Genomic DNA, 24,986 nt, shown 5'->3' on the forward strand with positions numbered 1-24,986 from the left:
CCGGGTTCTCCTCTCTCTCCTCCAGGTAACATGGACAGACACCACTATGAAACATTTGAGAAGTTCGGCAACAACACGTCCCTGCTGCACCTTGACAACGGACGCGCGTGAGTAGTGGTCATGTGATGGCGGCCAGGCCGCGTCGCCATGGAGCGCTCGCTGTGCTAAGCTAACTAGCGTGGCTCTCAGCTGACTAATGCCGGGGAGGAGGGTCCCTGGCTAGTCTGGCTCCGAGGGATGATTGACAGTAATAACGATCAGAATTGTTCCTTTAAAGCTGTGGTTGTTTTCATTCCAGGTTTGGGCGCCACTCCAAAGATGAGCCAACTATCTTGGTGCCTTTAGAACAGTGTTGCAGGTACAAACTAGAACGTCCCCCGGTTTGGTGACGTCTTACTTGGATTGTCTGCCGCTCTCCTCTGTACTTTCTCATCCTGACGCCTGTCTCTCATCAAGGGTGGCATGAATTGTGTTCAGGTCGTCAGGTGTTGTGGATACTCCAGTGTCATCAGCGTCATTATTCTTGCTGATCTTCATCTCTTCTAACCCTTCTGTCACCTCACCTCATCCCCCTGACATCTGCTTGCCTTCCGTAGAATCCGTCGCTCCACCTGGCTGCGCCTGCGTCTCCTGTCTCTGCCGCGGTATCGTCTCAGCGACGTGATGCGGGCGTCCCTGTCCCAGGACCCCCTGCACAGCGTGGCCCCGCTGCTGCTGGAGCCGCACCTCGCCGCGCTTGATAGGAGACTGAAAGCCGTGCTGCAGGCTGTAAGTCGCTGTCAGCAGGAACAGAGCGAGAAGGGCGGCGATGAGGTCATCTATGACGACATCGCTTTCTGGAAACACGAGTTCACACCTGCAGGGGTGAGCAGTCACACCTCCGAAATCTTGTGAAAAAAGTTACGTGCCAGAGGTTTCCCGTCGAACGAATTTCGAGGGTGTTTCCACGTCACATCGCTATATTCTATAAATCCATCGAGCTTTTACGGATGTGGCAGAGTTGAGTGGCTGCAGTGTGTAAAATGTTGGATAATGTTGATGACAACCGTCTTCAGAGAGGAGAATTTGTCTTCAGCTTGCCAGAAAATTAGGACGGAGGCAAACGAACAGCAGCTTTTACGTGTTTACGACATATATTTGAATGCATTTGATAGATTATTGTACCATAATGCAGCTCTGTGCATAGAAATGTGACAAAGAAATAACATTTGTGTGTGTGTTCAATGTCTTTTGTGTGTTTACTGTAGTATTTGCATGAATACTGGTCCCCCGGTCTGTAATAACCTGGACAAATACAAATATTTCACAAGTACATTTTTAGAAAAGACTTCTCATTACAGTCTTGGGAGCTGTTTTTTTTTGTTTCTTTCTTCCTGATTTAGGGCCAAAAAGCGTTTCCTCTCAGCGGCGGTGTTCCTGAGCGATGACGTCACAACCTGATAATGACACAAGCACCAACAGAGCCCGTTCACTGCGAACTGAATGTCTGAATTCCATGACGTAACCGAGTACGTTTGCCTGTTTCTTATCGTTCTCAGCAAGTTAAAGGATGTTGTCATTTTTTTCTCATTTTAGTCGAAACTTCTGTGCAAATGTTTCAGTCGAGCGTTTAACGAATGATCAAATGTTGATGTATGAAATATAAAAGGTAAATAAATTAAAGACACAACAGCACCTTTGTTGCAAGCACTGATAAACTTGGGGCTGAAGCGGGAACGTTCCAGGAGAAACGAATATCCGAACCAGAGATCTGCGTCGCGACGTCAGCGCGCGTCGTTCCGTCTTGAATGAATATGAGGACTTTCTCAGGTGACGCTCCTCCTCGCCAGCTCCGACCCGCAGGTGTGAGTCGACGTCACAGCCAGTTGGGCAGCTGGCTGTCCTCCTCCTCCTTTCCTTTCACGGCTCCAATCAATAATTTAGCCGGCCGCTGGTATCGATGGCACCCGCTCCCTTTTCTTTTCCCCTCGTTTGCTTGCTCACTCTTTCCACTAAACCTGCTGAACTGTCGATGACAAAGGAGTAAAAGGATACGTGGAAGAGTGACGGAGAAGAGAACAGAGGGGGAGGAAACCGTTGGTCACTGGAACAACAGTGAGGGGGACTTTTACTGCCGGGGGACGCCTGCAGAAACCTCCTCACTACTTTGAATGGGAAGACATCCCTGGCCTGGTCTGTCTCCGTCTGCGTGTCCGTCCCCGTCTCCGTCTGTCTCTGTGGTTGAGGGTCAGCCTGGTCATCAGGATGTCGGCAGCCAGCAGTGACCAGCTGCACAGATCCACCTTGGCCATCTATTCAGTGAGTAGCGACTTCCTGTTTTGCCCTGCGGTTCCTGTTCCAAGTGTGAACACAAGCCGAAGTCCTGTGAAGGGTCGTAACGGGGGTGGGACAGTGTACTGATACTACAAAATATCACAGTACTTCCTCTTGTGCCACATTATCAGTACTCTGGCACAAACATCTCTGTTGTGACCACAGCAACAAGATGCAGTTTGAAAACACACAATTCCATTTTGTCTCTTCAGCCACACACACACACACACACACACACACACACACACACACGTCATGAATCATCCTGACGAGTCACTAAACTGCGCCTCTGTCCGACTGTAGAACCTGATGGAGCAGTTCAATCCCGGCCTCCAGAATCTCGTTGCTTTAGGAAACAGTTACGTCAAAGCTTTCCAAGGTGAGTGGCGTGCGTGCGTGTGTGTGTGTGTGTGTGTGTGTGTGTGTGTGTGTGTGTGTGTGTGTGTTTTAGACATCTTGGTGGTGCTGTAGCAATACAATGGGCTAAATGCAAAATTGAATCCGGAAAGAGAAAAGACTCAAACCGACAGCCGAACATGAAGACACCGCCTGGTGTGTCTGAGATGAACCCTCTGTCTAGTTGTTGCTGTAGGTCGTGTGACTGCGTTCGGAGTACAGAAAGTTGCACCCAAGTCAGGACAGCACCCTCGGTTTGAGCCTCCATCGCCTCAGTCCGCCATTCAGGCTGCAGCTCAGAGTTCTGACGGTGTCACAGCACCGCCATCGTGGCTCTCCAGGGATCCACCGATGTGAAGAGCATTCTTAATTTGTGACTTTTGTTCTTTTCGATGTTTGATTATGAGGCCTGTTTGTTATTTGTGGATTTATAAAATATCTGGTGGGTCACATCGAACCTCATGGCGGCCCAATTTGGCCCCCGGGCCTGCTCTTGGTGACGAATTCACGGTCTTCATGATGACGACATCCTCATGTTTCATGACGGAGCTGCAGATCAGGCAGGGCGGTGACGCTTTGGTTTCCAGTCAATACGAAAGGAGTGAATTCGCCAAATTAGCAGTTGCTCATGTCCAGAGCCTCTATAGAGCGTTTATGGAGTTACTGCTGTGCAGACGCTCAGTGGATGTGTGTGTGTGTGTGTGTGTGTGTGTGTGTGTGTGTGTGTGTGTGTGTGTTCTACAGCGTTAGCCGTCTGCAGTGAGGCCTACTTTAGCGCTGTGGCTAAGATGGGTGACCAGGCTCTTCACACACTGTCCTCCCGCTCTCTTGGTGAGTTTGTGTGTGTGTGTGTGTGTGTGCGCGTGTGTGTGTGCGTGTGTGAGAGTTTGATTTATTACTCTGTCCTTTTGTTACAAGTTTCACCTTTGATTCATTGCATTGATTACACAAACACAATTGTACTCTACAAATGGCCAAGTGCTCCATCAAGTTGATGTCCAGTGTAATCGTACATACTAGATTACAAACACACACACACACACACACACGCGCTATCACTCCATCAGTAGCACTTTTTAATGCAGCTAATGTTAACACATCGTCCGTGATCAGCAAGCTTGGATGGAATTTGTAGAAAAACTGAGAAATAAAACAAAATATTAAATGAAAAAGGGACTAGAATATTAAGAGAGTGTAAGACACAGGAATCCTGATCATCCACCCAGTGCTGATAACACCAGGATGGCCTCTTGGCCTCAACCTCCATACGCTGAAGTGTTCACGTCTCATTCGTGTGCAGGCGTGGAGGCCAGCACGCAAGCTGCCAGCCTGCTCACCAGGAGGATCAGGAATTCTGTGTCTTGCTCAGTGACACTTGGACACTGGAGGAGGGAACCTGATCCTTGGGAGAAAAATGAACCAATATGATAATTAAGACTGGTGCAGAAATCTAGTGAACTGATTGTGTGTGTGTGTGTGTTTTCAATCTATGACTGTTTTTTTTGTACGTTCAGTTGTAGATACGAGTCTTCACACTCTGACAGTCATCAGTTGCAGGACGGCGGCTGCTCCATGGCCGTCCACATACTTTAAAATGCTTTGATTCTTCAAAGTGCTCTGACACATATTGGTGTCAGACGCCTGGCGGACCGGGTCGCTGCATGACGAGGAAAGAAAAACAAGTCAGAGTCCAGTTGCTATCCATCATCGTTCTATTAGCAGATTTCGCTGTCCGTCAAACGGCTCTGGTGCTAAGCATGTTTTGGTGCACGTATGAGTGCATTTTCCACGCAAGCTCACTTTCACTCCCACTGAGATGCGCATGAGTTTTGCTGTTAGCATTATGCTAATGTGCTCCCTGTGTGCTCACACATCAATGCTATCAGCGCAGGTCGGCTAACTGAGAAGGTCAGGGAGCCACGGCGGGAGAAGGAGCCCTATTGAGTGACGCCCCTTAAATTATGGATGCGGGAGTCTTTCAGCTGCTCTTAATTCATTAGTTGGACCACAGTCCATGACAACAGACGTGATCAAAATCACCAATAACAGAAAGGGTGTGGCTAACTTTCCACCATCGAGGCTGCCCAGCTAGGCGGGAATACCTAGAACTTGAAGCCGTGTTGAGTAAATTCAGAAAGACTGTTTTGTGTGTTCATCATCATCATCATCATCATCATCCCGTGGAATGGCGTTTCAAAACATACATGAATTGTCCCTTCAGCAATTCCAACGTTCGATCTGAGATGTGTGTGTGAGATTGTTGCCGTCCTTACAGATGTTTGGGATCAGGAAGGGAGTTTCATTAACTTCTCTGTATTCTGTTTTTGAGGAACACGTCCAGGCTGGAAATTGAGCTGTGCGGTAACAGCTGTGTCAGTTCCTCCCGTAACGGGCTCGTACAAGTCGACTTGGTGAACCTAGTCGACCACAACCGAACTTTAGTGAAACCTGCTTCAGCAGAGCAGAGAGAAGTGCAGCGCTGCCTGCCGAACCCTGCAGGAACTCTGTGCTCACTGTGTTTTTGTGTCAAATCTGCTCAAATATTTCTGTTGAAAACAGGAGACGTCCTGATCCAGATCTCAGAGACCCAGAGGAGACTCACCGCTGAGCTGGAGGGTGTGGTCAGTACACGACGCCATTGTTGAGCCTCGCCTGTGAATCATCTGTCGTGTCACAGTGTGTTCGTGTTTTAAATCGCGCTTGCTTAACGATCCGTTTCACCGCTTGTTTAAAATTCACGGTGCCGCTCGTCCGGTCCAGTGATGTGAATAAGAGAGACGTGGCTTCTGATTAAAAACTCGCCCGAGTCTCATTTGCATTTAGATTCAGTCAAACCAAATAATCCAGCTGATAATTAGAAGCAGTGATTCAAGAGGAGGGCGGTCTCTGCTGCATCACTGCCACATGCTCCTTGCATCTGCTACAGTTTCGCTGGTTCCAGATTGAGGTGCTGCAAGCCATGGAGAAGAATGTCAAGCTGGATGAAGAGTACATCGATGTGAGTGACGAAGGGGAAAGTTGCTGAACTGAACATCTCCAACAGCCCAGGCCTGTAAACGCTCGTCTGACCACTAACAATCGCTGCAATGGCGCTAGGACTCCCTTGTGAAGAGTTTCCTCTTCAAACCTGTCGGCAAAGCTGCTGAGAGACACTTTCCTTCAGAATCTTAATCTAGAAAAAGAAAAGCTACTTTCGTAGGGGGAATAAAGTGATTTTCTCCAAGTCAGTTGTGCAGGATTCTGGTCATGACTAGACGAGTTAGTTGGAACTTTCTGTAGAAGCTGATACTTCCGTAAAGTTGCTGCTCTGTGCTGCAGGGGAGTCGCAGAGTGTATGAACTGGAGGTGAGGAACCAGGCGGAGGCTCTGGAGAAGCAGCTGAGGCGAGGAGCCTTCAGGGACTCGCTGGTAGCACTGCAAACACACACACACACCTACCAAGAATAGCGTGGTACGCAGTAAACACATAACCATCGAAAAGACGGATGGAAAATATTCAGTATCCAATACAAGCCAGTTAACGTCTGTCTGCAACTGAATATCAGCCACGAGTATCAGTTACCAGCCTTCTCGCCTTCCTAGTCACCTGTCGGCCCTGGAGACACAGCGTGTCCATCCTGACTAAATTCTGTTCCCATGATGTACATCTGCATTAATGTACACACAGCAGCACTGGGTCTGTACCGCAGCGTGTGTGTGTGTTTTTAGGAGAACAGTGACTACATGGTGTACCTGAGACAGAGCCAGCAGGAGATCATGAAGGAGGAGGAGAGGAGGTATCGCTTCCTGGCAGAGAAACACTGTGGCCTCACTCAGTCGCTGCTCTTCCTAATAAACAAGGTAAACACACACACACACACACACACACCCTCTGTGGTTCGTCTCAGGAGGTGAATCCAGTGTCTTATTGAAAGTGGTCTTGACATGTACCGTTATTACCTGCCGCCGGGCGAGCCTGCTCCAGTGGAAACTGTCTGATTAAAAAAGAATTCCATTTTGGCTGAGATGTCTTTCCTGTGGCGTGCGTCTGAACAAACGGAGTCATTTGCAGCTGATGAGGACGTCGTCGTTGCTCCTCCTGCTTCCAGGGACGTGCTCATGGAGAGGTGTTTGTGTCCTGACGTCGCAGTGTTGCTGCTATTTGTTAATTCATCCGTTCTGCCAATGCTGGCCTTCTGCACAGCAAAGGTGTTCTTTTCATTGCATTGTATTTTTACATGATTTTTAATGTCATTGTCAAAATTCAAAATAAAGATTCCATCAATCATAATTAATTACAAACTTTTTGTTGGATTAGAGTGAATTTTTCTGAGGGTAGTGAAGTTCAAACACTCCAAAACAACGAAAGTGATTTTGCAGCTGGCTCGCTAATGGCCGCATGATGGTTGAACACGCGCGGGGAAGTCATTCCTGCTTGTAACGAGGAGCGAGTCGTCGTGGGAGCAGCACAGTCACGTCTGTTGTGCTTGTGTGATGGCTTGGCAATTATTGAACATCCTCGTTATCGTTTGTCTCTTTCCCTGAAGCCGTTCTGCTGATATTAAAGCTGTTAGCGCTCTTAAGAGCGACTCACCGCTCTCATCTGTTTTCAGACCGGTTCGTCTCTCCAGCAGAAGGCCGATGGATGGAAGGAGAAAGTAAATGAGACAAGAGGGTCTCGACCTCGAACTCCCACCCATTTGGACCAAGAGGCTCAGGTACCGACACTTGACCCTCATTTTCAGCACCATATTTGTACCGTGGAGCTTCACCAGAATAGTTTGCCATACTTCATTTCAAGGAAGGATTCTCATCGATCGCACACTGGCTCTTCATTGCTGACCCGTTTTTGCTCAAAAGCGTCCGTCAGCTGCAGTAAACTTGGATTGTATTTTGTTGTTAAAGTGGCTTCAGTCACGTGTTGGAGGAATAAACGACACCCCCACTTGTTGTTGTTGCAGCTTCGAGGTTCAGTGAGCTCGCTGCTGCAGACGGTATCCAGAGACGAGGACATGTCCTGGGCCAGGCGGGAGCAGCAGGCGCTGGGCAGGGTGCCCTCTAGAGGTGGACAGTAGCAGTGCTTCTTTTGATGAATGTGACAGCAGTCTAATAACTCCTCAACAGTATCAGCAGTATCTGCCTCTAGAGCAGGGGTGGGCAACCACGTGCCATGGAGGGCCGTGTGTATGCAGGTTCTCCTTCCAACCAAACACTAACAGGTGACCTCACTGATTAACACTCTTCTGTTGCTGAAGGTGTGTTAATCAGTGGAAGCACCTGTTCAAGTGTTTGGTTGGAAGGAGAACCTGCATACACACGGCCCTCCATGGCACGTGGTTGCCCACCCCTGCTCTAGAGGGTCTGTACCAATCACACAAACACAAGTACTTCTTTGAGTATTGTCATGTGGCAAATTACCATCATGTACCTCTCGTATTAACGAGATACTTCACCCAATACCTTAGTTTCTACTACTCAGTACTCAGTGTTTGTCTTGAGCTCCCAAAGATTTTGTTTTTCCAGCATCGTTGCTTTGTGACTTCAGAAAGAGCCAAACACACACATTTAGCTAGAAGCTCACGGAAAATGACAGCTAACGACAGCATAACTGTCTAAAAATCTCCATTTACCAACTCTCAAGTGCACTGTCTGGTGGAGTCCTGGTCTCCTTTATCCATCTCTGTACTCTGTGGTCCACAAACACTTTGATTTGAGATATAAAAAGAAAAGAAAACCCAAAGACAAAGCTACCTGACACCTGTTCGGTGCTACCATGGACAAACTCACCAGCTGGTGCGTTCAGCTGAGCCCGGCTGCTCTCCCTGTTCACAGTCGCACCAAATCACAAGTGTTGTTGTTTGCTTTCAACTCAGATCGATGCTTCTTCTCACTCCTGGTGTCTTTGTGGGCTCAGTACAACTCTCTGAGTCAAAATACCCTTTTAGGATAAAGTTTAATGGGCAAGTAAAGCTGTTATAGTTGCCCTCTTGCCTATGAATGTGCACCCATTGATTAACCCTGCTGTCAGTGTCCTAAAGCAGAACATTCCTGTCTGTCTTTGTCCTCTGTCGTCTCCCAACGACAGCACCGTCTCCCATCCCCAGTCGCTCCCGCTCCCGCTCCAGCTCCGTGGGAGAGTGTCTGGGTCTGGGAGGAGCGAGGGCCATGAGGGCCCTGGTATCTCACCCGTCCTCCTCCAACCCCAAGCTTCTACCTTTCAAGAGAGGGGAGATCATCACGGTTCTGGTCCAGGAGCCACGCAACGGCTGGCTGTACGGGCGCACCGACAGCAGCCTGCGGTGGGTAGACGAAGGATGCGGCCGTTTGTGACCATTTTCACCAACCAGAAACTGACACAAATGAGAGTAAACACTTTCATGAACAGGATGAGCCAGCTAAGGCATGATTACGTACTCAAACGGCACTTAGATGACAGCAAACGACACAACCAGCTGTGCAATTGCAAAGGTGGCCAGCGGGTAGTGCTGTGCAGCGATTGATCCTCACTGGAGTTGTTTTGCTTGTCTTTGTCTCATCTGTCCCGTCTCCTTGACCTCCTCCAGTCAGGGCTGGTTCCCTGCTGCTTACGTGGGCCCCGTAGAAGATTTCTCCAACACTTTGGCAACGAGGTAAACGTGGTGGCTCTGATAGCAGAAGGCTCAGATGTGATTGTGCCAGCATCGTTCACATCTTTATTCAAACGTTTCCAGGCAATAACGTCGAAAATCCCTTCATGTATTTATTGTAACTTTTCACCCCTCAGTGGCGGATCTGTCAGAAGCCACAGCATGAACAGCCTGCTGGACCCCACGGACACCTACAACGAGCAGTCAGAGAGCAAGAGCCCCGGGGATGTCCCGCCGCCGACCTCGCCGAGCCGGAGGGCCTCTGTTGACCAGCCCACCTCTCCACTTCTTGAGAAGAAGGCAGATGTCGCCGTGGAGGCAAAGCCCAGTCAAACCAAGAGCTACAGTGAGGTCACGCCTCCACCTCCCCCACCACCACCTCCTCCTCTGCCGAATCAGAATCTCAGGCGGGGCTCTGCAGATGTTCGACTGATTTCTCCGCTCCCCGACAAGAAGAGCGAGTCAGGTTCCGATGCACAGGTACTAGAGGAGGACCGCAGAATTCTGATGAAGAAAATATTTAAACTTCTGTTCTAGAAAGAGTTCTGGCTCAGTAACTGGCCTCTGCAAATCCCTCTGCTCTCAGGCGCTATCACCCAACGGACCACCTGAAAACCCACTTTTTCCCAGGTAATTTTCCGTGTGTCTGTATTTGTGTCTTCAGTGTCCATTGAATTTCATCACCTTTTTGAGGATTTTCTATCAACTTGATCTTTGCCCCTTTTCATAAAGTTTAATGGTGCGTTCAGATTCATTTCTTTCATTCCTGTGAGTGAATGAAGGGAAACCCTTTGCCTGACTGGATCCCACCTGATACAAACTATGTCACATTACGATGAGCGCAGTAAACACGATTAATCTGAAAAGTTTAAACTTTGAATTTCACTTTTTTGTAAATGACTTTGTCCTTGGGACGCTAATATTTACCAAAATACACGAGGAGCAGATCCTCCTGGCATCTCTTGGTGACACCGGTTGCTTTATGCACATTTGGTGCAGGTTCCAGCGAGACTGGGGACGGTGTGCTAGCAAGAACAAGCTAACAGGCTACAAATGAGCTAACTGGCTATTAGTGTCTCTGTCGCGCTCTCAGTGGATTTTCCACAGATTGAGGAGTCAAAAATCAACACCGCGCAAATCAGCAGGCGTTTCTCCCTCCTAGCAGAGTCTTCCTCTGTGTCTTATATGACATCACCAACATCAGATGCACAGTTGCGTAATCAGGGCTGTAGCCAATTATCATAAATTAGTTCCACGTTTCAAACAGTCGCGAAGCGAGCCTGACCAAGTGCCTGGTCCAGGTCATCGTCAGACCTGCTAGAATTCATCTCCTCACATGCCGAAGAGGGTGAAACGCAAGAGACGGTGCCGTCCACAGACGGGTTTCTCAGCAGATGAAGAGGTTTTCACATCTGAACTGAGATGCTCTTAATGACGTTAATCATAATTAACTGAATCTTCTCACCAGAGTTCATGCATGGATTCTTACAGTCTTCCATCAGTTAATTAGCTGCAGCTTTCTCTAAGGTCATTTTGGGCATTTTTTCCCGCCGTGTTTGGACCGTGTAACCCCAGACACCAGTTTTTGGAAACACTAAACCATCATCCAAAAAACTAAAGGACCCCTCCGTTAGTGCATTAACAAGCTGAAGTCCAAATCCATCATCCTTCGGCCCAGTGGCTGGTGTTAGTTTCCTGTGTGTGTGTGTGTGTGTGTGTGTGTGTGTGTGCGTGCGTGCGTGCGTGCGTGTGTGTGTGTGTGTGTGCGTGTACGTGCACATTTTGAGTGTTGGCAGAAAGCTCTTGAGAGCGGGAAGTATTGTGTAACATTTTCCATCATCCTCTTATTTCAGAGGGACAAACCCATTCGCCACTGTAAAGCTCCGGCCCACCACGACCAATGACAGATCCGCCCCTCGGATCCACTGATCCGGGTCTGTAACGGAGGCTTCCAGATCAGGTTGTCGGGACAGCAAACACAATTTTTGTTTCAAGTCAATGCAATGAGAAGCTTTGAGACATGCAGGAGGAGCTGTGACTTGTACAGTGTTGGAGAAGTTCTCCTGTTGACTCATTTCTAGTCCCAAAATCATACAGTATCAAAACCATAAACCTTTAGAGTCGTTGTTTTAGCAAGTATTTGTACAGCAAGTAGTTTTTATGTTGATAAAACTTTTTTGTTGTCATGTTATTGACTATAATTTGAATCCTGTTTTTTAACTTAAAGGAACATGCCAACATTTTGGGAAAGTCTCTGACTGTCCATTGTTCCTAGAGCCAGACAAGAGGACGGAGACCCTTAGCTTAGCACAATCAATGGCAGTGGATGGGAAGCGTTAGCATACCTCCCCCTGCTTGGGTTTCAGCTCCTTAATGCAGCACAGACGAGAGCAGGGTCTCTGTCCTCTGGTCAGGCTCTGGGGACGATGGAGGATCTCCCTTAAAATGTTGTCGTATTCCATTAGAACCAGTTTGTACAGTTGTAGTTCCACTGGTAGTTTCCACTGGATCATGGCTGCTTAGTGTCGTAGGTTTTGTGCGTTTTTGTGTCAGCTGTGCATAACAACAAGTAAAAAAACCCAATATTTACTCAAGTTTTTTTATTATCATTTCTTATTCAGTCTTCTCTCAATTCATAGCTTTCCATTTATATCGTTTTAGTCACTACATCATCGGATGGGAGGCAGGGAGTGAGGGGGAGGGAGGGGGGAGTAGAGGAGAGGAGGTGAGGTCAGGGAAGGAGCAGGAGGAAGAGGAGTGGGAGGAAGTTGCACTGATATGTGAACATAAAATAATCAAACAAAAATGCACAACCTAACCACACTGAAGAAATGTACATCTACACCATCTACAGCACGAGAACCACCTGTCTGGAGACCGCACGCCTTCTTCATGAGGTCATCAGGGATGACTCTGAATACAGCATCTCTGATTACATAGATATATAAAATGGAAAATTAAAAACCACATCTGGTGCCCGCTATGCCTGTAGGTTCCTCCTCACGGTTCGTCCCCGTCGGCCGGTAAAGAGAGCAGGCCTGGTCTGACGCCATGCGTGGGGTCCCGAGGGAGGTGAGAGGAGTTTAAAGGTGGCAGTTACAAAATATGAATGCAGGGAGGAAGAGGAGGAGGAGGATGTTTCGCTGTCCTCTACTCATGCACCATTGCCTCGAACTCTGAAACGAGAAGATGATCGCAATTAATGAGACCGACGGCTTAAAACGGGAGTGCGAGACTTTCCTCGCCAAACGAGTTCACGCATTGATAAGAGATTCATCTCAGTCTCTTTCACGGTGTACAGATCTCATACATGTGTCCGGTGGTGCCGCCGCACCGCTGTGGTTCAACAACCCGCAGTGATTGGTTTTCTAGAGCGATGAAGCGGTGGGCGCCGCTGCGGCGATGGTGGGAAAAGGCCGCAGGCGCTTCTAATAAAAGACAAAGAGCTCCCACTGGTTCTGGAGTCCTTGGAAAGTACTTGAATTTTAATGTTGAATTTTCAAGGTTTTGGGGGGAAAAAAAAGAAGGTGGACCAACTCGGATCTTGAGGAAAGTGCTTGAAACTGACAGACTTGATTTCAACCCCTCGACTTTGACAAGTGGAGCCTGAGGACGTTTCTGCTGCTGCCCCACACTGCGTGTCGAGGTTCCTCTGATCATAATTCTGTGATAAACTCTGCATTTTTGTTTTGGCGTCTATTCACATTATGAAATCCTCACATTTTGTAGTGACTGTTAATGCCAGAGGGGGGAGACAAAAGACTGCCTTTGCAGGTTGAGAGGGGAGGCCTGGTGCATCCTGGAGCTCAGTGACTGGAGGTGAGAGAAGGTGACATGAGTGGATTTAAGCAGAGCAACCTAAATCTACGTGTGCTGGTTTTGTTGGGAGTCATTTTACTGTTTGTCGGTCAGAAACATGGTCATCGGGACTTCCTCAAAGTGGACTTCATGTAGTTTAAGGTCATGTAAAGCATCTTATCCACCTCGGGGAGGCTCAGGGTCTTGGACCCCCGCTGGTCTGCAGCTTCCTCTCAGTCACGGAGTCTAGAGACGCCCGAGCAAACACTGAACCTATTTTTCTCTCATCGTGATTGTGCGGAGCTCGCCCTCCTTCACCTGAGCTGTCCTCCTCTTCACCCTCCACCGCTCTCTCCTCCAACCTCCTCTTATCTAATAATAAAACTTGTTGCACTAAATAAAGTTTTCTCTCTCTTCTCACCGTCAATGCCGATCTTGCCGTCTCCATCTTTATCTGCAGCTTTGAGGAATGCCGATGTCTCTGCATCTGTCAAATCTCTGCCCTCCTCGGAAAAGCCCTTCAGCACGAACCTGGGAAAACATGGAGAACACTGGTAGAGGGTCATGTGACCAACTGGGCTGATCCAGTACTGGGATGACCTCACAGAGCAGCGCAGGGAGGAGGTCTTTCTGCAGGCCAGCAGTGTCGACGTTCCTCACGCTGGACTTTTGTGGTAAATCAGCTCTGTGGTGAGGAGAAGATGAGACCTCCAGGTTTAGTTCGTCAAGATCATCGTCACTAATGAGCCACTTTATCGCCTTTTAGCCCAAATGCAATGGCTAGCAGTGCTAAGCTAATGTTAGTCTATGAAGGAAGTACACCATGGTCACGTGACTTCAAGGTCACCACTACTCAGCTTCAGGCTTCTTCTGTTTTCCCCCTGATGACCTTTAATGACCTCGTCCACCTCTCCTTTAGACTCTTGATAGAAACTGGTGTTTTTAAGACACATAAAAGCTTTCAAAGATCACCAGTGTTGTATTTACTGATGTTGTAAGGACAAAACATTCAAAGATCTTCAGCTGCACGCCTGAATTCAGGCACGGAACAGAAAAAAGCCTTCCCACTGCCCTGGAGACGAGGGTTCCAGGACTCGTTCCTGCGCTGCTCTGTTTATGTGCTGTTCTGAGTTTATTTGCATTTGTTCCTCACTTGAGTTCCTCCTCTTCTATGAATCCACTTCCATCCACGTCCAGAACCTGGAAGACCTTCCTGACGTCCTCGGCTGACATGGCCGTCATCCCCACCAAATCAAAGAATTTTTTAGGGTTGAAAGTTTCTGCTGCTCCACAAAAATGGAAGAGAGAGGAGGAGAGAGAGGAGAGGGAAGAACAGACTGACAAACAGCTTCTCCCTTTTCTGCTAATCAGGCGTAATGAATCCTAGCTCGTCTTTCAGACTGATGAGATTTAAATGACACGAGCAGAGCAGGAGAAAATCTTTTTCTGCATTAATTATAAAGTATGTGAATTTTTTTTTTTTTTTTTTTTTTGCGTCTCCAAATCCAAAGGTGACTTCCAGAACTTTGCAGGCCGGCTCCTGCTGAGGAAGCGTTCCATCTACACACCTGCAAAGGCATCAAGAGCTTTCTTGATCTCCTCAGCTTTCAACAGATCCGTCATCGCCATTCTGTCAGCTGCAGAGAGGAAACGTCAAAGGTACAAAGTGAGACATTCATGGACCAAATTTCAAAGAACCGTCAGACCCGGAACATCAGTCCACTTCACCGTTTACACGTTTAAGAAGGAAATAATTAACCCTCGCTGTTTTCAACCATAATGTGACCCCCCCCCCCCCAACTGGTTTCAGAGTTCTTTTTTTATTTTGTAATTTTCCCCTCACCCCCACCATTGTCCAATCATTTGATTTGCCTCTATCCTGGCTGTTGCTCCGCCCACTCTGCTGGTCTGAGGAGCTCTGGGGATCGCCACCTGGGTCCTCTGTCACTCATGGAGTCGACGGGCGCGTAGAGTGAGACGTCCGACCAGGGGAGGGTCACGGTCTTGGAGGTGGGTAAAGGAGGTGCAGCTTGGGGGGTTGTAGGCTCTGGGGGGGGCCCCGAGCAACAAGGCATTCAACTGCCCCTGCCCTTTATACCTTGTCGTACCTGTGGGTTCAGGGGCGGGGCCATGTCTGCTTTGATCGCTGCCTGCTTTGATCACCCCCCCCCCCACACACACACACACACACACACAGCATCACATCTGTCCAGAATCCGGTTTCAGACTAGACCCTTAAACCCCGGACCCTCAGCCTCGACTCCCTCCAGGTTCAAGCAAAGTGGTGGTGGAGCCACGGCCAAGCGGGAGGTTTTCTTGCTCGTTTAGTGAGAAGATCCACCTGCGGGTGTCTCAGCCCTCCCAGTTCAGCTCAGGCCTCCTGTCTGCCCCCCTCAGGTCTGACTGGATGTCACTAACGTCCCTCAGCCTTGACAGCAGCAGAGCCCTGATGTCCTTCAGACAAACGCGGGCGTCTCAGCTCCCTCAGCCTCTGAGAAAGTGTTTCTAAGAGAAGGGGAACGTTTCTGTCATGAAACACACGTGGCTGCTGGGATGGGGGGTGTTAGCATGTCAGCTAATGAATGAGCTACACTGTGCTGTCCCGCAGACAGAACATCAATTGTTTTGTGTGTGTGTGTGTGTGTGTGTGTGTGTGTGTGTGTGTGTGTGTGCGGTTGCATGTGTAGCCTGCTGTTCCATTACAAAGCCAAACCAGGTTGTGAACGCCTGCAGCACGACGGATCTCAGTGCTCCAGACTGAAGTTCTGGTGAGTCACAGCACAGCAACGCGGTGTGTTTTATTAGAACTGGTTGTCCCGTGTAGCCTCTGGGCTCACAGTCCACAACAATTGAGAGCATCTGGAAAATCTCTCTTAACAGCTGCACTGTCACGGCTACCATGCAGCCAAACCTGTTCCGAGCTTCACCTGAGCTCCCAGCTGCGAGACCACCGGCTGCTCCGCATACCAGAACGCTTGACTGCACGGCAGGACGCAATAAACAGGGATCGCAGCACAAAACAACCCTTTAGATAAAACAAATAGTCAGAACAGCGGAACGGAGGAGGCCCGTGTGTGAGCTGTCACACACCTCCATGCTGGCCACACTCCCTCACATGTGCCCTGAGCTAAGAAGCCCCTCAGAGGAAGTAACAAATCTGGAGCCACAGGTTTGATTCTACAGCATCAGCAGCGAATCTGACGGTGACAAACGGTGGTTGATTCATGGTTGAAGCAGGGAGAGTCAAAACTGCGCCCTGTTTTACCTCAGACGTGAAAATAAGCCCCAGCAGTGACGACCTCAGGGACTTCTATGAAAACAGACAATTCCACAACTCTCAGGCTGATTGTGTTCCCATGAAGAGAATTACGCTCACATTCAGACGACCGACTCCTAGTTTCACACAAACTGCCTTCAGCTGAAAGCCATTTTGAGGGTTACACATCCAGCCAGAAAAGCTTCAGCGGACACAAATTTAACTCCTTTTCTCCTGTATTGAATTAATTATCGCCTCACATTTCAAAACAAAACAAAACAGAAATGCCACCAGATTTCATCCAAAGTTACAGTCCGCCTCCGTCTCCGCGTGCGTGACTCTCCCTTGTCGCTGCATGAATATGAAACCCATCAGGAGAGAGTAGAAGCTTCGGCGCGATGCTGAAAAAGAGGAAAGATTCCTGCACTCATTACATAACAAGTCAACTGCATTTAGGAGTTGCATAAAAATAAGTTGTCTCTCCCTCTCTCTCCCTCTCTTTCTCTCCCTCTATTTCTTCACATCCTTCACTGACCCTCCGTTAGGTGACACTCCCCTCGTCAGCACTTTACAGTAATATAGAGGAATGGGGGGGGGGGGGTACGCAGGAAGAACTGGCAGCGAGAGGAAGAAAGAGAGAGAGAATCTGTCCGTCTGAATGAGGCGATGCGCACCTGCCTAATTAAACCCAAGGAACAGCAAGTTCTATCTTGTGGCCATGAGCAGATTTCCCTCTCCACTGCCACAGGGTACTTTGCTCTGTGTGGCCCCTCCAGGGCTCCGTACTCACCAAATGTTTCTCAAGGGCAACAAATCACCGGCTCAAAGTCGCGGAGCAAAACTGCTGCGTGTTGTTTTGTTGCCTCTACGCTTTTATGCTCCACAAAGCAGCAGATACAGATGGAAACGCAGCCTCCTCACAGAGGTCGTGACCCCGCAGGTGGAGGGATGTGAGGCTCCATCTGTCCTCTCTGCAGCGACCTCGCATGAACCCGTAATGGCCTGAATCGGGCCTCCTGGAGCTGGAGCTGGAGCTGGTACCTGAGCTAACCGGGCCAGCAGCAGGCTCTGGTGACAGTGGAGGGCAACGAGGATCCAGGCTCTCACACACAAACGTCGCCCTGCACCACAGAGTTCAAACACACACCAAGCACAATCACGAAAAGTAAAACTCAGCTCTGAGAGGATCGCGACTCCCAGATCCCCGTACGACTCAAGAAGAAGAGAATTTTAGCAGGAGAAGAAAAGCCAGGGGTTTTGGTGTCACAACACTCTCATGCTTGTATTTTGACACGAGTTTGAACACAGAGACGCAGGAAGGAGTATTTTTCTCCTCCTGAGTCCTGCAGCCGAGGCTAATAAGAAGACCAGAGTCTGATTATAGCACAGGAGCCCGCTGCGGTTTTCCTGGTATATTTAGTGCTTGCGTTGCTGCTGGTGTGTGTCGGCGTGTGTGTGTGGGAGACGGTGTGTTTTAGAAGGAATACACATCATTGTTTTGCCTGTCACACAGCAAACCTGATAAATATGGAAGCACCAATCTGTGTGTACTGCAGTAGCGTGTACATGGTGTGTAGAGTACACTCGCTGCCGTGACGGGGAGGAGGTGGTGGAGTAGTACTGCAGTAAACCGACAGAAGTACGCAATCTAAGACACTGACACGGCTCCTCTCCTGCAGCTGATTGGCAGTGCTGCACGAGTTACTTCCAAAAATATACCAGACATTAGCAGTTACTTCAACTGGCAGTATGAAGTAACTTTAAAATATTACCGTCTTTTGTAGTGTAAAGAGTTACTGATTATGCTATTCTTGCATTACTTTGACCAAAAAAACCCCAGAGGTCTGACTAGGCATTAAACATGTTACATGTTGTATTTGTATGTACTTTATATGTAAAAATAAACAAATACATGTTGTGGTAATACTTAACCCACCCCCCCAACCCTTAAAGGGTTTTATTATGACGACCAGTCACCAGTTGTTTTTCTCTCTTTACTCGTGTTTACTGTTCACTTCTGGATGTCAGCAGAGAGGAAAGGTGAAAGGTCAACAGCGTCTGAACTGGAGGGAGGAGAGGAAGCTGGGGGAGGAAGTCAGGAAGAAGCTTCTGGCTTTTTAGAGGAGAATTTTTCCTCTTTAGACAAACTGTTTGCAAGATACTGATGGGTGTGTGTGTGTGTGTGTGTGTGATTGATAACAAGCCTGCCCTCTGCCCTCCCTCACAGATAAACCATAAATACAAGAGCTGAAAACGACCAGGGGGCGGCGTGGCTCAGAGGTGGCGTGGTCGTCTAGCATCTGAAGAGTCACTGGTTCGATCCCCACTTCCCCCGGTGACCTTGTCCAAGTGTCCTAAGATACTGAACCCCTAATTACTGATGGCCCTGCGACGGACTGGTGACCCGTCCAGGGTGAACCCCGCCTCTCACCCGAAGGCAGCTGGGATAGACCCCCCCCCCCCACCACCACCCCTTAGAAAATGGAAGGAAGACGACTGATCATGTCGGTTGCTGACGCCATCTAGTGGCTAGTAATTACGACCACTGGAAAGTAGTCACTGAAGAGAAGGAGGCTGAAGCAAAGAAGTCATAGACGCTTATGACGTAAGAACAATTCGGGATGAAATTATTCGCTGCCTGTTGCCTGTCAGTTTCCGCTCATTACGAGCTGCACATGCTGCGCGCGCGCGCGCGTGCGTTTGTGTACAGCTTCCTGTTGCGTGTCTGCTCACGGTCGCGCCCCGCAGTCCTCCGCAGCAGCCTGCTGCTTCCTGCAGACTCGCGTCTGTCGCGCTCGAGTTCGTCCGTCTCCGTCCAGCATGGCGCTGCCGCAGCAGCTGCGGGACGAAAGGTGAGTGTGCCGAACTGAGACGACTCACAACCCTCAGCGCGGCACTGAAGTTTCCAGTTTGACGGCGAAAAGCGATCCTGCCTCCTAACTTTGAAATCTTTGCTGAAAGTTTTACCGGCGGTGAGCTTTCTCCTTTACGCTCAGTGACGTCAGTGGACGGGTTCAAAGGTGAACCTCTGCCCTCTGACCTGAGGTGTGAGGCAGCAGGTGCGACTCGAGCTGAGAACGTGATCTTGGGCTCCGAGTGAAGCTCGTGAGCGTGTGACGTCTGCGCTGCTTCGACGTGGCGGGGGAGGAGAATTGATGGAGATCCATCAGACGGACGCTGGTTCGAGTGCCTCCCAACCCAGGAGTCCTGTGGTTGCTTCTTCCTGCTGTTTCCAGACAGTTGCTGCTCAGTCTGCCATGACTCCTCCCACTGATGCAACTGGGGCACTGAGAGGCTCAAACTGGCCCCAGTACAGGTCCTGTGTTCTAAATGTAGTAGGACGCAAGCCAGTGTGGAAGCAAGTAGAGTACAGATACTCAAAACAAAGCGGTGAAGTATTCCTGTTCAGCTCATGTTACCTTCTAGTAGTTTGTAGTACCAGGCTCTCATCAGGTCATGTGATCCCACTGTCACATGGACTTTGACAAGATACACATCGAATCTACCAGCTTAGTAGACTGTGTGTGTGTGTGTGTGTGTGTGTGAGAGAGAGAGAGAGATTTACAACTAGGATCTGAGAAATTCAGACTTCTGAGCTCAGCCTCTGTAGTCTCACGTCCTCCTACCAGGCTGCTGCTTCAGGAACGCCGCGAGGGGACGAGTCTGCTGATGTCATCTCAGTTTGGTATTTTGAGGTTGTGATGTTGGGTTGAGTTAGCGTGGCGTCGGCCGTTAGCCGAACCCCCCAGAGCCACGCCGGTGGGTGGTCGAGCCTCACAGCGACTGTCTGGTCATACGTGAGGAACGCAGACACGAACCCTGAGCGTCACGGTTGAGCCGACAGAACAGGACAGGCAGGAGCTCAGAAACGCGTCGTGCGTCTCTCAGGTGTTGCAAAGTCTGAAAGAAGCCTCGGTTTCCAAGCCGCCGAGCTTACGCGCATTTTTACCAACAGTTTCAACCTTTCGACAACAAACGTACCCAGTAATGTGGAGGATTTAGAGCGAGTCCTCAGCAATGACGTGATGGACTGGGAGCTCTGGAGGTCGCCATTCTGTAGTTCCAGAGGTGTCGATCTCTGGAGTCTAAAATATTCTGACCAACCGTTTCTGTTGCCCAGTGACTTCGACCAGTTGCCTGATAACATCCCCACCAGTGCCACCATCGCTGATATCGAGGAGAAGAAAGGCTTCATTGACTATTTTGTAAGTTTAAAAAAATGCCGACAGACATTTTAAAGAACCGCGATGACATAAAGGACAAGAATACAAATCCAACCTGCTTTCATTTGTGATGATTGTTTTCCCTCCCAGATGTTTGTGATTGGGGTGAAGACGAAAGGAGGGAGTAAGTACCTGATCTACAGGAGGTACCGAGAGTTCTTCAACCTCCACCAGGTCCTAGAGTCCAGGTACTCTCCCGAAGACCCAGACCGACCCGATCCAAACACCTGCGTCCTGCCCGTCCTTCCAGGTGAGCCCGTCAACGCGTCGCCACCGTCAACGTGGTGTCCGATTTCACGTAGTTCAAATACGTGTCTGTCAGGGGGCCACAACGCAGCGGTTGATTTACTTTTTCTTTTAATTTAATTTAACGACGAAAACGATCAAAGTCTGGGATTTTTAATTTCGTCAAGACCTCCAGGGGCTGAACTGAAGAAGGTACTTGATGTCGGCCCGGCGGAGCAAAAGTCAGGGAGAGACCAGGAGGGCCACCACGAAGCCTGGAGCGCCCGAGAAATCCACGAATTTGATGATCCAATCACACAATTCAGGCTCTGAAAGTCTGAGGTCCATTAGTGGGTCGCTACAACTTCTCCACACACACACACACACACACACACACACACACCAGAACTTAGAAACAAGGGGCTGCACGCAAGAATCTGACGAGAAAACCTGCGTCCACACACTCCACTCTGCTCTTGTTACATTCACCGTGATTTCAACACACGTGATGTTCCACCCCTGCGCCCCCCCCCACATCAGTGTGTGTGCAGACAAACAAACACAACATGTAGAGAACATGAATGATGTTTGTTTATTTTAGCGTTCTAGAGAGAATCGAAGGAACTTTCCCGTCTCGCCAGTCTGTAACCTTCACCATCAGATGCAGTCGTTCTGCTGCCGTCGCGCGCGCGCGCGTGAAGAGGAACAGACCGGCTCCATGGCGACAGCTGTTTCCTCTCTGTTGCCAAGAGAACTGAAACACATCTGAACATGAATGCTGGGGTTTGTCACGTCAGCCGACACAAATCAAGCCATGGGTCTTTGTCCCAGGGTAGCAGAGGCGTTCACCGTATTTAAAGTTGTTTCCGTTTGCTGTGAAATCACTTTCACGTTTACGGCAGCAGCAGCACATTTCTGGCGCCTGCTGCTGCTGAATGGTTAGTGGTGGGGCCAAATATTGCTATGGGATCTTATGAAGTTAAAAACTTGTCATTTTATCACCAGTCAATCTACCTTCCAACCCTCTCCTGTGGTCATGAGCTCGGGGTAACGACCGAAAGAACAAGATCACGAATACAAGCGGCCGAAATGAGTTTCCTCCTCAGGGAGGCTGGGCTCTCCCTTAGAGACAGGGTGAGGAGCTCAGTCCTTCAGGAGGGACTCAAGAGTAGAGCTGCTGCTCCTCCATGTGGAGGAGTCAGTTGAGGCGGTTCAGGAATCTGGTGAGGACGCCTCCCTCAGGAGGTGTTCCAGGCGTGTCAGACCGGAAGGAGGCCTCGGGGCCGATCCAGGACACGCTGGAGGGATCATATCTCTCTGCTGGCCTGGGAACGCCTCAGGATTCCCCCAGAAGAGCTGGTGGAGGTGGCTGGGAGAGGACAGTCTGGGCTTCCTTGCTGAGGCTGCTGCCCCCACGAGCTGGACCGACCGGATAAGAGGAAGAGGACAACAACGCTGATGATGAAGACGAAGACTTGTCATTTTGTAAGAATGGAGGTGATGTGTTCCAAACGTCACAGACCTGAAACTTGAGTGGCACCCACCGCCCCAAATGCGTAGCCTCGTAATTTCTGAAGCATTTTGAAATAAAACAATTATCTTATGACAGAAGTATCGTATCGTATCGTATCGTATCGTATCGTAACGTATCGTATCGTATCGTATCGTATAGTATCGTATCGTACAGTATAGTAGTCAGATGTTATGACATAAGACGTCGTTCTGCTGCGCTCAAGGTTAGTCTGAACCACATCGGAGGACGGTTCTACGTATCGTCTGGAGTGTTGGAGAGGCAGAAGAGAGCAGATGGATGGAAGGACAGCTGAGTGCCGCGGGGAGGACACAGACCGGGGGAATGAGGTGAGGGAGAGAGGTTCATCCCTCCAGCTCATCCTGGTCGAAGGACTGAATAAACTCTCCTGTTCTAGTTGCCACTCAGTTCTCCATCGAGTTCATCGCGTGTCTTCTAGACCAACGTCAGCAACACGGATCTGCTGCCGTGCCTCCGCCATCCTCGCCAGAATCTTTGCTTGAACCTGCCTCGTCTGCCGTGATGAAAACCCCTTCAAGGCCTCATTGACTCCGTCAGTCTGGTGGGTAATCATGAACGTGTAAGCAGAACAGAAACCTCGTTGGGTCGGATTCTCCCAGATCAGTTTCAGGCCTCGATCACACGTGGAATGAGTCGGCTCTTTGTCGAGCTCATCTAGACGGACGGGTCGGTTGTTCCTGTCATTGCGAGCTGGATGTCGTTGGAAAAAAAAAAAAATGCAGCAACGGCAGCGTCGTGATGCTGCTGATGCACGTGGTCTCACTGGTAACCGTGGTAACTGTCAAACATTCTGTTTCATCGCCTGCAGCCTGAGCTGCCTATCAGAAGGTAAAACACTGCAAATGTGCTGCGACCGCAGCGTAGTAGGAATGAGTTCCAGTTCAGGCGCAGACGTCCTCGCTTGTCACTCAGGCTTCGCTGTGTTGCATGTAAACGGGAATTTGAGGTCAAAATTCACCAGAAAGGCATGTAAACACCTTCATGGAAGCCACTAATAGGTCAAAGGGCCCCACGCACGCAGGATACGATGCACACACAAAAATACAACAAACACGGGATACTAAACTCCATGTAATGGCAGTCAGTGGCTGTGCTGCAGTGTGTGTGTGTGTGTGTGTGTGTGTGTGTGTGTGTGTGTGTGTTTGTCCTCTTGTCCTCATCTGCTCAGTGGTTCCAATTTCATTCCCAAGCTCATTGTTTTCCCATAAGTCCGTCTGTTTGCTAGCCGCCATCAGTGTCCCTATTGATTATTTGGGGCTGGAAACCAACATCTGCACCAATAAAAGCTGAAGGCTTTGAATGAGCATTGATTTAGGAGAGATGAGCTGTGTGTGTGTGTGTGTGTGTGTGTGGAGGCGAGACGCACAGCTCGGCCCTGTAATTACTCTTCTGTCATCCAGATATTTTTCCATTCAAGCTTCGGTTGCTTGAGTTCAGCTAACAAAAGAAACGTTGTGTTTTGCCCAGCGATACTTTTATGTATCAAAATTTGTGGATTGATTCCCTGAAACATCCCGGTGGTCGTTTGGTCGATTGGAACAGACCCGCTGATCACGCCCCCCCACCACTTCTCTCGCTGCAGGTCTATTTTTCTTTTCTCATCGCGTAACGAACGGCGTCCGTCAGTCGTTGATAATCACAGAATCTCCAGAGAAACGGCTCTGGTTGCGCTGCAGGGCCGCCAGGACAGGGCAGATGGAATTATGGTCATAATCACAGCAAACTCAGACCAGCGCCGAGCTGCTGCAGCTCGTTAGCTGCGAGGCGAGCTCACGCTAACAGTGTCAATGAAAAAGAAGTAGGGTGTATCTCATATTTACCCCCGCAGCAAGCGTCTCAGCTGATGCGATGGCGCTGACCACGGTCAGCATGCAGAGCTACTGTCCTGCTAGCTGATGTCGGCGGCCATGATAAGGTCTGCTGCTGGCTACCGTGTCTCTGTCGTGGCTAAGCGTCAGATGTAAAATGCGGGCCCCATGAGTGAGGTCACCTAGCTTAGCATCGCTCAGCGTCGCTCGCTAGCAGCCAGGACCACAATAGATGAGTGGAGTCGGTGTGTTTGTCTGGTTGTCCTGGTGCACCTGCAGGCTTCTGGCTGGAGCTCGCCCACTTGGGTTCCCTTCAACAAGGGTTCTATTGTTCTCTCGTCTCAGATCTCTGCCTGTGTCTTCGTCAGGGGATGAACCTTAGAAATGGCTGGCGTTCTTTGCTCTGCTGAGCGGAGTTTGTCACATTCCTGCTACGGAAGGTTGTAAAATGTCCACCAATATGAATTTGTTGTGTTCAGTTTGTCCGTGTCGCTGGTTCTGACTCTGGTTTCTTGAGTCTTCCATGACGTTCTCAGCCGAAGGATGAGTTTAGTGTCCCTCTGATGGGACATTTTGAATCTGTCAACTTGATACCAGAATGTATTTACAGCACACGTGTAGTCTTCTTGTTCTTTACTCCCAATTAAAATACTCATAATTGCTCATTTCCTTGTCATGTTCTTGTTGCCAATTCTCAAATGATTTTTTTGATAGGAAATCATGTGAAGGAAAAAGTGGTCAGCAAATCCGTTAAAACAGATGATTTGCACATTAAAACACTTTTTTTTTTTTTTACCACAGAAAAACCTT

The 24,986-nt window shown here is 49.2% G+C and overlaps 4 protein-coding genes and 1 long non-coding RNA gene across 17 annotated transcripts in view; 4 read left to right on the plus strand and 1 right to left on the minus strand.

Moving 5' to 3' along the window:
* The window catches only part of dnhd1 (dynein heavy chain domain 1), a 29,039-nt gene extending 28,681 nt beyond the window's left edge, over positions 1-358 (plus strand). For 2 of the 4 annotated variants that reach the window (XM_086212252.1, XM_086212255.1), the window contains 2 exons: positions 26-107; positions 299-358. The gene's annotated coding sequence lies outside the window, so the exon portion shown is untranslated. Of the gene's footprint in view, positions 1-25; positions 108-298 lie in introns of those variants that run through there. The other 2 variants (XM_086212253.1, XM_086212254.1) reach the window with 2 other exon arrangements.
* Positions 124-11,911, plus strand: baiap2l2b (BAR/IMD domain containing adaptor protein 2 like 2b). Of its 4 annotated transcripts, none has more exons than XM_086212262.1 (16): positions 124-358; positions 597-864; positions 1,383-2,298; positions 2,617-2,692; positions 3,454-3,540; positions 5,269-5,330; positions 5,651-5,707; positions 6,028-6,117; positions 6,418-6,549; positions 7,302-7,406; positions 7,650-7,752; positions 8,774-8,987; positions 9,252-9,317; positions 9,452-9,794; positions 9,901-9,944; positions 11,168-11,911. In XM_086212262.1, the coding sequence occupies exons 3-16, from the start codon at positions 2,245-2,247 to the stop codon at positions 11,241-11,243; spliced, it is 1,509 nt and encodes a 502-aa protein (XP_086068388.1). In that variant the 5' UTR covers positions 124-358; positions 597-864; positions 1,383-2,244; the 3' UTR covers positions 11,244-11,911. The 4 variants fall into 4 exon arrangements, with proteins under 4 accessions (XP_086068388.1, XP_086068390.1, XP_086068387.1 ...); XM_086212261.1 differs by having other exon boundaries at positions 126-358; positions 5,636-5,707; positions 11,168-11,910; XM_086212264.1 differs by lacking the exon at positions 5,651-5,707.
* The window catches only part of LOC147257975 (parvalbumin alpha-like), a 26,410-nt gene continuing 13,333 nt past the window's right edge, over positions 11,910-24,986 (minus strand). For 2 of the 5 annotated variants that reach the window (XM_086212269.1, XM_086212268.1), the window contains exons 2-5: positions 14,681-14,749; positions 14,266-14,395; positions 13,534-13,643; positions 11,910-12,490 (exon numbers count right to left, since the gene is read on the minus strand). In XM_086212269.1, the coding sequence (XP_086068395.1) occupies positions 12,465-12,490; positions 13,534-13,643; positions 14,266-14,395; positions 14,681-14,741 (327 nt within the window). In that variant the 5' untranslated portion in view covers positions 14,742-14,749 and the 3' untranslated portion in view covers positions 11,910-12,464. Of the gene's footprint in view, positions 12,491-13,533; positions 13,644-14,265; positions 14,396-14,680; positions 14,750-14,961; positions 15,028-19,787; positions 19,805-20,349; positions 20,434-24,986 lie in introns of those variants that run through there. The other 3 variants (XM_086212270.1, XM_086212271.1, XM_086212272.1) reach the window with 3 other exon arrangements.
* On the plus strand, positions 15,106-16,043 carry LOC147257976 (uncharacterized). The gene is made up of 3 exons (XR_015117656.1): positions 15,106-15,122; positions 15,800-15,880; positions 15,993-16,043. It is a non-coding gene; the product is annotated as an uncharacterized LOC147257976 (long non-coding RNA).
* ncf4 (neutrophil cytosolic factor 4) overlaps positions 18,842-24,986 on the plus strand; it is a 25,217-nt gene continuing 19,072 nt past the window's right edge. The window contains exons 1-3 of one of the 3 annotated variants that reach the window (XM_086212265.1): positions 18,842-18,973; positions 20,489-20,573; positions 20,682-20,841. In XM_086212265.1, coding sequence (XP_086068391.1) covers positions 18,969-18,973; positions 20,489-20,573; positions 20,682-20,841 — 250 coding nt within the window. In that variant the 5' untranslated portion in view covers positions 18,842-18,968. Of the gene's footprint in view, positions 18,974-19,020; positions 19,221-20,488; positions 20,574-20,681; positions 20,842-24,986 lie in introns of those variants that run through there. The other 2 variants (XM_086212266.1, XM_086212267.1) reach the window with 2 other exon arrangements.

The sequence above is a fragment of the Aulostomus chinensis genome, chromosome 8 (genome assembly GCF_037954235.1).
Source record: "Aulostomus chinensis isolate RoL2024-O1b breed Wild chromosome 8, RoL_Achi_v1.0, whole genome shotgun sequence".
NCBI classification, from domain to species: domain Eukaryota; kingdom Metazoa; phylum Chordata; class Actinopteri; order Syngnathiformes; family Aulostomidae; genus Aulostomus; species Aulostomus chinensis.

Coding starts and splice junctions, on each gene's coding strand:
- baiap2l2b (XM_086212261.1), top strand. CDS start 2,245: ATGTCGGCAGCCAGCAGTGACCAGCTGCACAGATCCACCTTGGCCATC. Junction 5,331..5,635: donor CCGCTGAGCTGGAGGGTGTG/GTCAGTACACGA, acceptor CATCTGCTACAG/TTTCGCTGGTTCCAGATTGA. Junction 9,318..9,451: donor TCCAACACTTTGGCAACGAG/GTAAACGTGGTG, acceptor TTCACCCCTCAG/TGGCGGATCTGTCAGAAGCC.